Consider the following 13,441-nt stretch of genomic DNA (forward strand, 5'->3'; position numbering starts at 1 on the left):
GTACCGCACATTGAGTGGAGGGGTTCTCCACTAGGTGATTGGTGTCTACCAGCCATTGAGCGGAGACACCCTCCAATTGATGACAGGTCACTGGGGTGGAAATAACCCACCTCAATGACCAGCACTACATGGGAGTCATTGCGCCTTACCTTTCCATGTTTGACGGAGAGGTATGTGCTGTACATTGCGCTGGGAGAGTCCCGAACTTAGCACAAGTCCCTCGCCTGCCGGGGGGCGCGGCGCGAAGCGCCTCGCACAAAGTGCGAACTCCTGTCAGGGAGGGACTTGCATGGAATCCCTGATTCCTGGCGTGAGAGCCCCGCGTACAGCTCTTGGTTTTTGCAGGTGTCCAACTTTGTTCCCCCAAAAACCCCACTTCCCAAAAGAACTGAGTCCCGCCCTGGCTATCAATAAAAGGGCTGCTTCTCCTCTTTAATTTGGCAGCAGTCACAGGCTGATAGCACTTGGTTCATGGCCTGGAGAGCAGTTTGAAAAGGGCCTCTTTTTGAGACGCATTCCTGCTGATGTAAGCAAGAATGCAGTATTCAACTGCCTTTCAATAGATTGAAACAGATTTTGATACAAAGCCACATGTATTTACAAAAAAAAGTCCTCTCAATATGGTCCGCTTTTCTTGGTGTTTGAAAACTTCAAACGCAAGGATCAGGCCTTATATTGGCAGCTACAAGGCCTAAATTGAATCAGAAGAAGCGCACTCCCGAGCACTTCTTAAGTCCTGAGGGGCAGCCTCAGCGGGCTGACGGTTGAGTTACAAAAAAGGAAAAAGTGAAAAAAAGCCTGATACAGGCTGATATTCCTGGGGCTCTCAGGCCAGATACAGGTTTTTGCAGCTAAGCCTCTCTGTGAGACAGAGACCCTACGGGGCTGCCTCACTGGGAGGCTTTGTTAAGCTTGGGAGAGTCCCGGCTCAATGAGCAGTACATACCGTCCATCCAGCTGCCCTTTTCTGAGCTAGGTGGCTAGTATATATGCCTACCATGCTTGGAAAGGTTGGCTTGATGACCAGAATGTACTGGTCATCGGGCTAAGGCTTCCCTGGCTTGATGACCAGGTACTGGCCATTGTCTTTGAGTTCGGAGACGCCGCAGATTGATTACTGGGGTATTATAGCCATCAAGCGCGGCCTCTCCCCACTCAATGACCAGTTTGTGCTGGCCATCAAGGTTGAGGAGGCCTAGATCAATGACCAGAACTGTGAGCCTGAGTCTCTATAGTGACAGCAGGACACAAGAAATGGGGGACAACAGTTTGATTTCTTGGGATAAAGAAAATACAACTGTAAGAGAAAAAGAGAAAGAGAGAGAAAGAAACCAAGCAGGATAAGATAGAAGAGAAGTACTAGGTTATTCTAGTGGGAATGCACGTCCACTGGCAATGCTACTCTTCAGAAGAGTGCTGCTAATCTGTGCTAGAAGTGCTACAGCTTCCTCTCAGGAGGGTATCTGGATTAGATAAGTTAAATCCAGCCACAGTTTTTTAGACTTCTCTCTGGACAGTCAAGGTTCTTAATGGGAAACCTGAGGGACAGCCCTGCAACCTAGATTTTGAGGCAAAGGCCAAGTGATTATAAGGGACAGCCCTGTGATCAAGATAGAGGCAAAGGCCTGTAGAATTGAAGGGACAGCCCTGTGATCAAGATAGAGGCAAAGGCCTGTAGAATTGGAGGGACAGCCCTGTGATCAAGGAGGAGGCAAAGCAAGAAGAAAAGGCAGATCAAGCAAGACACAGAGTTGTACCTCTGAGATAATCAAGGTTCAGTGAAAGAGGTTACTTACTGTCAATATCCTAGGCGCCTGTGACGGTAGGTATACTGGGAGTAGAGTAGGCTCTTTGGTGGTGATCCTGGGGTTATCTGGGTGGTGGTTCTGGTGTGCTGAAGTCTGTGGATCCTCCAGCTGCATGGGGGATCCTGACTTCGAAAATTTTCAAAGTTGGATGACATAATCACACATGTACATGTGGTTGGGAGTGCTCAGGCGCGACTACACGGCTCTGCTGCGCATGTGTGTCACAAACCACAAACTCTATGAAGGAGTAGAGATATTGTAAAGTGATCAGTGAACGCTAGGGTCAAAATTGCATGAAGAATCAGAATCTGAAGCCAAAACAACCTTATGTTGTAAGGTTAAAAAGATATGAGCACATTTAGGTATAAAATGGAGATAAAAGGCAGTTTTAGGTCAACTGTGTTGACTCTAAGGCTGACAAGAACATACTGGTCATTGATCTTGGGTTTTCCGAGCTCTGTAGGCAGCACATACTGGTCATGGGGGCTGGGAAAGCCAGGCTCAATGACCAGTATGTGTTTTACTGTTGAGGGTGGGGGCTTTCCCAGCTCAATGATAGCAAGCAGGGCTCGGTGAGTCTGGGTACATCGGCACCTTGCAAATTTCCTCCCTGATGTTCGGCCAAACATGACGGTGGACATTGCAGAAAAAAATCAACACTCCCCGGGGGCACACGGGGATGCAGGGCTGATCTCTGTCGTCCCTCCGCAGCTGCTGTTGACTTATGCCCACCTTGAAACTCCCTAAAAATTTTTTTTGGTGCTTTTCGCCACATATACATGGGTGCAAATGCTCCTCCTGCAATGTGAATTATGTTGATTGATCTGGTTAAAGCAGGTACTAATACAAAGTGCATCAGTGTTATCTAAGAACTTGGCAACTACGTACCATGTCATAATAGCAATCAACACCATGTTATTGCACAATGCCCATCAACATGATGGTACCTGTGATGAAAGCATGCTACCTGTAGGAACAAATTGGCGGAAAATTTCAGGGAAAAGATGTGAAGATACTCAATCTACAAGACAAAAGGTTTTACCAATGCTGGGATATGCATGGGCATTTCAGAATTCACTGTTCACCTTGGATTTCTCAGACCAGTTTCTGAAATTTTTTGCCTTCTGGTTCCAGGATCCCTGAAATATTGATGAACCTGTTGATATCCACCAATCTACCCACCTTCTCTTGAGAAACTTGATTAATTTCACAACTAGCCACATTTTGTAGTCAGGTGGCGGTAAAACTATGAAAATTTTGCAATGTGTATTCTCATATGCCAGGTGTAGTACAAAAATAACAGCTGATGACACTTCAAACTTTACCTTTCATGAGTATTCCATCCTTTGTTAAACATGGTAGGGAAAACAGCCCCTGTTATTGTTCACATTTCATGGCATTGCAATGTGGAAAGTTATAAGTTACACAGCTTTTCCCAGCTTTGGCACTGTGTGATACTCAAAGAATAGACATTTGGTTTTAACATCACTTACCTCCCAATTTGTTACAGGAATAGTCATGACAGAAACATGCCGGAAGGATTCATCTACCACTTGGTTGAGAATTTGGAGTTCCTAAATTTTACCATTTTTTTTCCACAATCTCATTTTACATGTGTTTTGAATGAAAGAAATCAGCTCTCCAAAATATTCCTTGTCACTTAGTCAAGAATATTTTTAGCATAAGTATAGTCAAATGCTTGGCACCACATCTTGTGCATTGAAGTTAACATCCAGAATGTGATCCAGATTGAGCAGAAAAACAATTTCACAAGAGAGATTTTCATGTGTTGGCGTTGAGGGAGATCAGTTGGAAACAACTTCACCTAAAGTTACGCTTGGATTGAGAAGAAAGTTGAGCAAAGGGTTACAGTTGAAATTGAACTCACATCAGACCATTTGAAGGATAAAATCACGGTCTGGCACTCTCTAGAGAGTGCCACACATTCCCCCCTGGTGTGACCCTGGTGAGGGGGTTTGATAAATTTTTAAATGGCTGATAATATGGACACCCAAAGCATGTCTCAAAAATTCCCTGTTATCAAACCTTAACTGGTACAAAAAGAGCCCATAGTTTTCCTTTAAACTATAATAACACAGCTCATTCTCCACTCCATTATCCATACAGATGTTCATATGGCAGGCAAAAGAAGGAATATATAAAGCTAGATTTAATAAAGTGTGACAGGAAAGGGATGAGCTATGCACAGTGATGGATTAGAAGAGGGCATGAAATGATACACAATATTTCAACAATATATCTTCTGGGGAAAACCATGTGCCTATCAAAATAAATCAGGACTGAAGTGACTCACTTTGTTGTTGACAGTTAGAGATGGCCCCGCCGCACCCAGGTACCCGTGGCCTTTTTTTGGCCAAAAGGGACACCCGCACCCGCAGAGGGGGTCAGAGTGGGTACCCGCTAAAATATGCAAGTCTTCAGCACAGCAGTACCTTGTTCTCTCCAGACTCAATTTTTTTGTAACCACTTATCCAACTTTTAACAAAAAATGCAGACTTGGTGCATTAAATGACTCATGAAAAACTGGGATATTTACATTACAATTGAGTAGGAATATACATGAGAGGAAGAAACATGTGAAAAAGAGTCTTCCTGTCAAACATGAAACATTTCCAGACATTGATACAGTGCAAGTTGAATACTACAGTTCAAGTACAGATGTTCATTCTGATAATTGGATAGAATAAAGGAAAATTATAGAAAGTTGTGTGTGGGGCCTGGGTATCCGCTTGTTGATGGCCATGCCATTGGCGCTGAGGATGGAGGTGTGTCTTTGGGGGCCAATGTGGGTCATGGTGAGGGATCAAGCAACCGACCCGCGTGTTGGCGCCCAGGCCCCCAAACACACTCAGGCGCTCCTCCAAGGTGCGTAGCCGCGCGCGTATGTCAAGGCAAAAACCAGCTAGTACATGATCTTGTTAGCAAACTTGATGAGCTTACACTCAAAAAAACATGTGGGGGTGTTCCAGTAGAGGACCCAAGAGGCCCTGATGCCCACCTCCTGGGACTCCTTGAGCTCCAAGATTCTTGTGAAGTGCCCAAGAGCTTTAGTGATGGTGTCGGCCAGGGAACCACCCTTTGGCAAGTAAGCCGGGCTGGGCAACTTGCCTGCGCTCTCTGGCCCGGTGGCAAACAGTTCAGTCCTCAAGAACAACCACAAGCCTCCACCAGCAGCAACCCTGTCTGAGGGAATGGTCAGGCATGTTGGGTTCACATTGATAGGGAGAGGTTTGGGGGGAAAGAGAGACCAACTGATATCCAACCGCAAACTTGGCAACACCATTGGTGGTTCCAGGTTGAATCAAGGACTCATAGCGACCAGCAAACACGCTGCATGCCGCGCTGATGTAGGCTAATGACGCGGATCTTATCAATAAGGTCAAAGGTGGTGCAAGTGTAGCCAGCAAAGCTAGGGCAGCTGCAGATGACTAAGTGGCGGCCGAGTCAGCCTGCCAAGCGCAAGAACTCCACTTGCGTCGTCTGCCGCCGCTGCCGCCCTGTTTTGTCCTCAGGAGAGGTAGTCGTACGTTGTTGTGACCCTGCCGTCTGGATTTGAAGCCAAGCAGAGTAACTTGCTTGTCAGACTTAAGGAGGGTGTAACTTGCGACTTAAGGAGGGCCGCAATATATCAGAAAATCACACCTGGTGATAACGGTCAAAGGAAGGCCAATCTTGGTCCTGATAGGTATCAAAACACATACTTGATAGATTTGAGACTGACAGTCAGTAGTCAGAAGCCCAAATCTCAGTCTTTGTTTCAATCTAAATCAAGGGCAAGCAAAAAGTTGGATGGCCATTGATTTCTAAATCATTAGGTTCTGAAAAGGGCAACTTGAATAAATGGTTGTATTTACCTCATTTTATTGATTCGGGCCGGGCTATAGCTGATGCACTTGATGAACTGACCAGGTTGGGTGTTGCGGTGACTGAGTGGAAACCAGGGACTTGACTGTAGTGCAAAGCCGCGCACAATTCATTGTGTTGACTGCAATATCATCCAATCCGGGAAGGGTCAAAGAAAAGCGGCACCTCTGAACCCAAAGTAGCCGAGATGACGGAAAAGGTGTTTAATGCGTGACGGCAAGCCAAACACAGTTGTGAGTGGAGATTGGCGCTGAGTGATGCAGCTATGAAGGCGAATCATAAAAGCGGGGCCTGCTGAGTATTGATAGCAAGGAGAATTAGCCCTCCGTTCAAACCTAACATTAATATAAACCCTCATTGACTTCAAAGCAATGATTAGAACATCACCAGGTACGGAATTTGCCGGCCTGATAAATTTTGACAGGGTAGACCTCAAGAGGTGTTCAAGGCAATACATTGGGCGAGCCTTGAATTATTTGTTAGGAAATATTCTGCTAGATTGTCCGCTGGCCACACCAAATTGACCGTGCTTCAAGCAATAATCAAGGGGACAAACATCAGGCAATTAGGTCATTGGTTGTATGAGAGGCAAATCTTTGTCAACTTTGCAGCGTAATGGAGTAACATTAAGCTCAACGGGTTGATCGCGCGTTCACCACAATCAAGGCAATGACTATTGATTCAAAGATCTGGTTGAATTGGTGGTTTTTCATGGCAGTTCGACTTAGATTACTTGCCTTATGACAATCATTAGGTCAGGTTATGTCAAGGTTGAGAAGCGAGGCTCACACCAGCCTTCCCAATTGAAGCAGGCCTCCAAGCTCGGGGGACACAAGCACTACCCCAACTGTCAGTGGACCAGGAGCTGGCCAAGGGAAGGTGGGGGCAGAGGTCCGGGGTGAGTTAGCGCTTGAGGGAGTTGGCGGGAAGGGGATAAAGGACCTCAATGTGCAGGTCCCTTTTGGCTGACAAGGGCAGAGACAGGCGGTGGCAGATGTTAGAACGGAGTGGCTTGACATGCTTGCGACTGCTTCATGTTTAGCTGGTGGTATGTAGAGGGAGGTGTGAGGGTTTTTTGCAGTGGCAGTAGAAACCAAAGGCGCTGAAAGATGAGGAGTTGCAGAGGACCCGGCCGTGGTTGCCAGGCTGGTTTGGTTGAGTTGCATAGAAAGCACAACCAGAAAAAGCGTTGCGGAGGGTGCAGCGGTGGTTGCCAGGCTGGAGCAGTTGAGTAGATACATAGGGCCGCGGCGGTGGCTTTGGTTGTTGTTGAGATGATGGGGAGCGCAGCAAGCTTCAGGTGATGGCCACTTCCATAAATAGGGGGACTTAGGAACATTTGTTTCCTCAGGCGACTCTCCAGGCTGGCTTCCAGCTGGGGGGTTGTCTCACCCCCGTCTGCTGTTGCACTTGCGCAGTTTGGCGGGGTGCTACTTGTGGACCCCCCTGTGCTTACGGGCTGGGGGTCTTCCTCTCACTGCTTTTCAACCCTGCTAGACAGGGATGGGCGGTGGGCCACGGTATACCAGCTTGCTGGTGTTGGTTGGCAGGTGCTGTGGGGATTTTTATGTTGAAATACAACTGTTGTTTAAGTTTTTTGTAATCTAATGCAGGATCCTCTTCTTTTTTTTTTGCTGGTTTTTCAAAGGGGGAACCCTTGAATTTTTTTTTTTTGTGATTTGGTTAATTTGTAGGCAGAACCCTTGAAGTTTCATTCTATGATTTACTGGCTTTAATATACTTGGATTTGATTGATCTGTTCCACCAGATCAATTTTTTCAAAACTGGAGATGAAACAAATCCTTATTCTAATCACAGTATTTCTTTAAATCTCAAAAACAATATATTTGAAATGCTCAACTATATGTACCAGCAAGAAATTATATCCAAGCCAATTTTGAAGGAGTTTTATGAAAAGACAGATACCATAAAGATTGTTGTCACCTGTATGTATCTGAGGTATCATGCCAAAAATGGTACATGAGTCTGGAATTAATGAAGAAAATTTCCCAGGAATATATGCTGTATCACATTTCAGGAGCTTCTTTGAAGGTAAGATAGAAATCAAGATATTTTTCATAATCTTCAATCCAGCAACCCTTGCTGATTTGTATTCTTCCCAAAAAATATGTTCTCTCAAAAAGTTCTTGAGGGCAGAAATCTAAGATACTTGAAACTCCAATGCATCAAAGAGCTTGCAAAGGGAAAATATTACAATTATTCCCAGTGGAATTTTGTATCATGGTATGGCTTGGTGGAAACTGATGTTCTATTCAAAAAGTTGGAAAAATTGAATTCTACAGATGTTTCAGAATCTGCTTATTTTCATTATGACATTGCAACATTCAGTAAAATCAAAAAACACATCCAATCATTATTTGATTCATTCCAGAACAGTGAGGATTTTGAATGGAGTTCAAAAGAAAGGATTATTGCTTGTCATCTTGTTGAATTTATTGAAGAGAATTATTGTACTGATTTTCTTGAACTTGAAAAAGGACCATTACTCAAGGAGAAATTAACTCTGATGTCATCAAGTATTCAGTTGCTCAATGGTCTGGAAAGTATGATAATGTACTTGGACAACGGATATCATGAAATTGCTAATGATTACAAATTTCTCATGCATGAAAATAAAGTTGAGAAGATCAAAGAATTCTGTGGAAAAATTTTGATGGTTTCAAGTTTTCTCCAAAACCTTACTTCAAAAAACAAGGAAACCTTCTTACCCCAGCCTGGTCTGGGGATGGAAAGATATTCTCAGATTGCTAAAGTTGATGAACTAATCAAGATACTTGAAAGGAGAATTGTAGGGTACAATGATGAGATTAAAAATAAAACAGATAAATACAAGCTTTCAGAACCTTTCCTGCAGATGTTTATTTCTACTATCACCAAAAATTCCAATTCTGAAACTATTTCCAACAGATTTTAAATCTTTCTAAAAAAAATATTCTTTCCATTCTATTTGAAGGACTCCAAATATCCCATGGGCTAATCTAGTCCATACTCCACCATTTTTCACTGAAACTTATTTTACTTGAAAATTCCATCAAGGATGTTGGATTTTGAAGAAAAAAAACAAGATTGTATATCCTTTTCAATATATTATCTTTTATAGCCATTTCATTGGACCCTGCTTTGAACCCTATATTCCCCCACCATTTTCACATTGGGTCAATCTAAATGCACACCATTTTGACTGCATGGACACCAAAATGGTGTCTACGGCCACACCAAGCTTTCAGGAGTGCAGGACTGAGTACGCCATGGGAGCTGGAGTGAGATAGTTCCAGGGACTGGTTTCTTCCGGCCAATACATACCTTTTCAAGAGTATGTTTGTCCTAAAAACCCCTAGAAAAGGCAGGTCCCCAAGGAAAAATTGGGGTTGGGATCCAAAACAGTGATTTACCAGTTTTGACCCATTTTGCACACCCAAAATGGGGTATTTCAAGAGTCTTTTGAGCAAAATTGTAGAATCCATACCTCTTTCAAGAGTATGGAATTTTGATGCACAATTCCTCCTCCATAAGATACTATGGGGGCTGCCTTGTTTGAGTGCACGGTGGGAATACAAACTCTTGGAAGAATATGCAGTGCCACCCCAAACCCAGGATTGTCTGTTATCTGATTTCAACATGTTAATTGAAAACAGCATGTCAACAGATTCCTACTGTGCCAATCTAGTCTTAAACTGACATACTTAGGGTGTTCAAAGTTGACTTGCATAAAATCATAAAATTCTGAGGTGAAAAAAATATGTACACCCAAACACTCAAATTAGAGCAACATTTCTAAAATGGTACATATAAAATCATCCTTTGAAAGTTTTATGATTTCATGATTTTATGCAATGAAAATTTTATGATTTCAACTTTGAACACCTTATGTTTCATATCATCAAAAATAACTCGGCTTGGTAAAAAGTGGCTATGGAGCTCAGAATTGGTGCTTAGAAACTAACTGATGCAACAGTTCAAGGTTTGTTTTCTGATGGTTCTGGGCTACAATGATGTCTTTAACTAGAAACATTGTGGTAAGTGAATCAAAGTTGCAAGGCTTGAATTCCGATGAGTGGTGATGGGTTAAGAAGATTTTCGATGCTTCTTGGGGTACAGATCCGATAAGGGGATTTTAAGTGGAATGAATATGAACAGTGAAGTGTGTGTGAAGGGTGTGCATGTAACAAGTTTTTGGAAATCATAAATGAGAATATCTACACGAAGAGAGTTGCATAGAGCAACTTGACTAGAAATTGGATAACCGCTGACAGGTTGAGAGGATACAGAGTACTGTTCTAGTAACCTCTGGCAGACATCTTCACCACATCCTTACTCTGTAGATTACCCTCACCCTTCATCATGGGTCCAAGGCCAGTCGAGATCTCTGCCAACATCTGTGGGTTGTTGTGATGAGTGGTTGCTTGAACGATGGCCTTGGCGAGTAAGGCTGGGTTGTCAGATTTGAAGATTCCCGATCCACTAAAACAAACAATCAGAGTCAAGAGTGTTTCTATGATGATTTATATCATCAGAGGGAATGGCTAAGTCTTTTTGACTTACACGAATACACCATCGCAACCGAGTTGCATCATGAGTGCAGCATCTGCCGGAGTGGCAATTCCACCAGCAGCAAAGTTAACAACCGGTAGACGCTTGGTCCGTGCGACTTCCTTGAGAAGATGGTAAGGGGCGGAGAGTTCTTTGGCAAAGGTGTAAAGCTCTTCGTCCGACATGACTGAAGCTCTACGGATATCGGCAAGGACTGCTCGTTCATGTCGAACAGCCTGTGTGAAGGAGGATCGAGTGAGAAAACAATTTTGAGATCGAAGTTGAGTCAGATCAACACTCACTTCGATCACGTTTCCTGTTCCGGCTTCACCCTTAGTTCGGATCATCGCGGCGCCCTCTGAGATTCTTCGGAGGGCTTCTCCGAGGTTCTTGGCTCCACAGACAAATGGCACTTTGAAGGCGTGTTTGTTGATGTGGTGCTCAGGATCGGCTGGAGTGAGGACTTCAGATTCATCGATATAATCGACGCCGATGGCTTGTAAGATGCGTGCTTCGACAAAATGTCCGATTCGGGCTTTGGCCATGACCTAGAAGAGGAGAAATGATGATGGGGTATCAAAAGTCATTTTGATGGTGACGATGGAGACGGCAGTAGTACCGAAACAAATAAGGAAGTAGGAAAATACTGACAGGGATAGTGACAGCATCGATGATCTCTTTGATCATTGCTGGGTCAGACATCCGGGCAACTCCGCCATCTCGACGGATATCGGATGGTACCCGCTCGAGTGCCTTGTGTTGTAGAAAGCCAAGAGTTAGTATGTTTAGATATTTGTAGATTGAGAGAACTGATTGATTTACCATGACAGCACATGCGCCGGCCTCTTCGGCGATCCGGGCTTGTTCGGCGTTTACGACATCCATGATCACACCACCTTTGAGCATTTGGGCCAAGCCAGTCTAGATATTGTACCAAATTTAACAAGGTACGACCGAGATGGATAGAGGATGGATGGAAAAGTTGGACAGACCTTGACACCAAATGTACCAGTTCCGACGCTGGTACCAGCGATCGAGTTGGATGTCTGCATGGCGGTGGCTGATCTGGTGGACCCGGCTGGGGAGCCATTTGCGGCATTAGTTCCGACGATGGCTGGATTGATAGACATTGGGTGGTTGGTTGCAGAGGCTGATGGGGCTGATGGAGGATGTGCTGGATGTCTTTTTTCTCCGAGGACGGCGAATTGATTGTCCAAGAACCGGCGGAACCCGGCCTTGCCACGGGCGCAGCTAGATGCGCTCTCGCGCGGAACCACGGCCTGCGGAGCCACAAGCGCCTGCGGCGCACCCACCCACCACCTTTTACTCGCAGGATCTTCAATGTGGTAAATTATACATACCCATAACTCGATAACCCAACAACGATGGCATCACTCGGATCTCTGAATGAAACGAGCTCGACAAACCCAACAACGATTGCATCGATCGGATCGTTCGCTCAAACTCTATCCCAAGCCCTCAAATCAAACGATACCAAGCTTCTAGAGACTTGTTTCCTGCAACAATCTAAAAACAACAAAAACCTCATTTCTAATACGATCCAGAGACTTCCAAAGAAGTTGTTGCATACCCTAATCGAACAGATAACCATCTGCCTGAACCGTAAGAAACGTGGCTATGGCGATGGCCTGACCGTTGCCACTGTTCGGAGAACCAAGACCTTGGTTGAATGGGTCCGGCAAATTTTGCTCATCCACATGTCCTATCTTTTAACTGTCAGTGCTTTTTTTAATTAAACATTCAAGCAATGTGTCACTTCTCGCGTATGTTGGCTGAATCTATTTCGTTTGGCCACGCGTTTTTGCCAACAGATTCCGACGCTTGTAACGCAACTCACAACCCTTCACGCATCGTTACAAAAGAGGTTGAAATTGCACACCAAGCTACTATCGTTGGACGGGCGCTTGGAGTTAGTACTCAATCAAATTGAGATGAACAGGGTGTCGAACGCCGGTATTCAACCAGCTGGACCGAAGAGCTTAAAAGCCATCGACAAAGCGAAGAAAAGGGCGACAACCGCTCCCAAACCCGAGCCTTACAAATACGTCGAAGGGGAGAGCTCTGCATCCGATGACGAAGCAGAAAAATCGAACGACGACAGTGATGGAAGTAGTGGCCCCAGCGAAGATGAGGACGGAGGCGATTCTGATCAGGTTGGCCAGACGGATTCGGAGGACGAAGGCAGTGTTGAAGACGTGGTTCTGGGAAGTGGATCCGATGAAGAAGACTCAGATGGTAGCGACGATGAGGAGGCGGTGGACGCTGGTAAAATGAAGAAGCTGACGAACGGAATCAACGACTTACTAGACTTGGAAGCTGAAGAAAGTGAAAGGGAAGGCGGCGGTGGAGAAGAGGAGGAGGACGAAGATGATGATGATGATGATGATGATGATGATGATGATGAGGACGAGGACGAAGATGATTCAATGGAAGGTTTTATTGATGACGGATCAGAAGAAAGCTCCGAGGAAGAAGATTCAGATCAAGCATGATTCAATTTGAAGAATCCTTTTCAATGGTTATTCCCCACCTTCTCTCGTCTTGGTTTTTTCCGTTGTTTTTCTTTCAGTCAAAAAGTCGATAATTCTATTTGTTTGTCTCAGATGAATTCTCATTACCGATATTGGTGTCTATGATGGATTCCCATGACTGATATCGGCATTTAATGACTCCACCACCGTTATACTATCCGGTGATCACTTGGTCCCCCACCTAGGTGCTTGCTGCGTTTTCATCGGCTTCGAAGGACGTGCAAAATATCAGGAAATAAAACCACGGTGGGATAATAAAACCCTTGGTCCCATAGCAGAGAAATGAAATCGAGCGAGTAAATGGATATCGTTACCATCGAAATAAGCTCAGTTGTGTGACTGTTTATGTCAGCGGTAAATTCTCTTTGAAGAGAGAGTTAAAGAGTGATCGCTGGAGAAAATTGTTCGCTGAATGTGATGACCATCAGCTCTTTGAAGCGGATAAAATCACCAAACCAAGTAGCAACGGACGCGTTGCCCCCTTAATCAACAGCGGAAATGAGCGTACTTCTATTAAAGAAGAACAGGCTGCTCTTCTGTTCGAAGGAACGTCCAACGCTCCTATCAACTGCTCCCTGACTGACATCGAGCCTCCTACCCTCTTTGCACCATTTGAGAATCTCCTCCTTACCCCCCCAAAAAAGA

General features: G+C 44.6%; 2 protein-coding genes across 2 annotated transcripts; one reads left to right on the forward strand and one right to left on the reverse strand.

Annotated features, from left to right (window-relative positions):
- Window positions 1-9,991: 9,991 nt before the first annotated feature.
- PtA15_12A212 (uncharacterized protein) lies at window positions 9,992-11,374 on the reverse strand (the record flags this gene model as incomplete). Its single annotated transcript, XM_053161799.1, has 6 exons — window positions 9,992-10,175; window positions 10,257-10,480; window positions 10,547-10,792; window positions 10,896-10,997; window positions 11,067-11,165; window positions 11,237-11,374. The coding sequence occupies 6 exons, from the start codon at window positions 11,372-11,374 to the stop codon at window positions 9,992-9,994; spliced, it is 993 nt and encodes a 330-aa protein (XP_053025780.1).
- Window positions 11,375-11,629: 255 nt separating this feature from the next.
- PtA15_12A213 (uncharacterized protein) lies at window positions 11,630-12,757 on the forward strand (the record flags this gene model as incomplete). Its single annotated transcript, XM_053161800.1, has 3 exons — window positions 11,630-11,980; window positions 12,077-12,590; window positions 12,699-12,757. The coding sequence occupies 3 exons, from the start codon at window positions 11,630-11,632 to the stop codon at window positions 12,755-12,757; spliced, it is 924 nt and encodes a 307-aa protein (XP_053025781.1).
- Window positions 12,758-13,441: the final 684 nt, after the last annotated feature.

The sequence above is a fragment of the Puccinia triticina genome, chromosome 12A (assembly GCF_026914185.1).
Source record: "Puccinia triticina chromosome 12A, complete sequence".
Lineage (NCBI taxonomy): Eukaryota > Fungi > Basidiomycota > Pucciniomycetes > Pucciniales > Pucciniaceae > Puccinia > Puccinia triticina.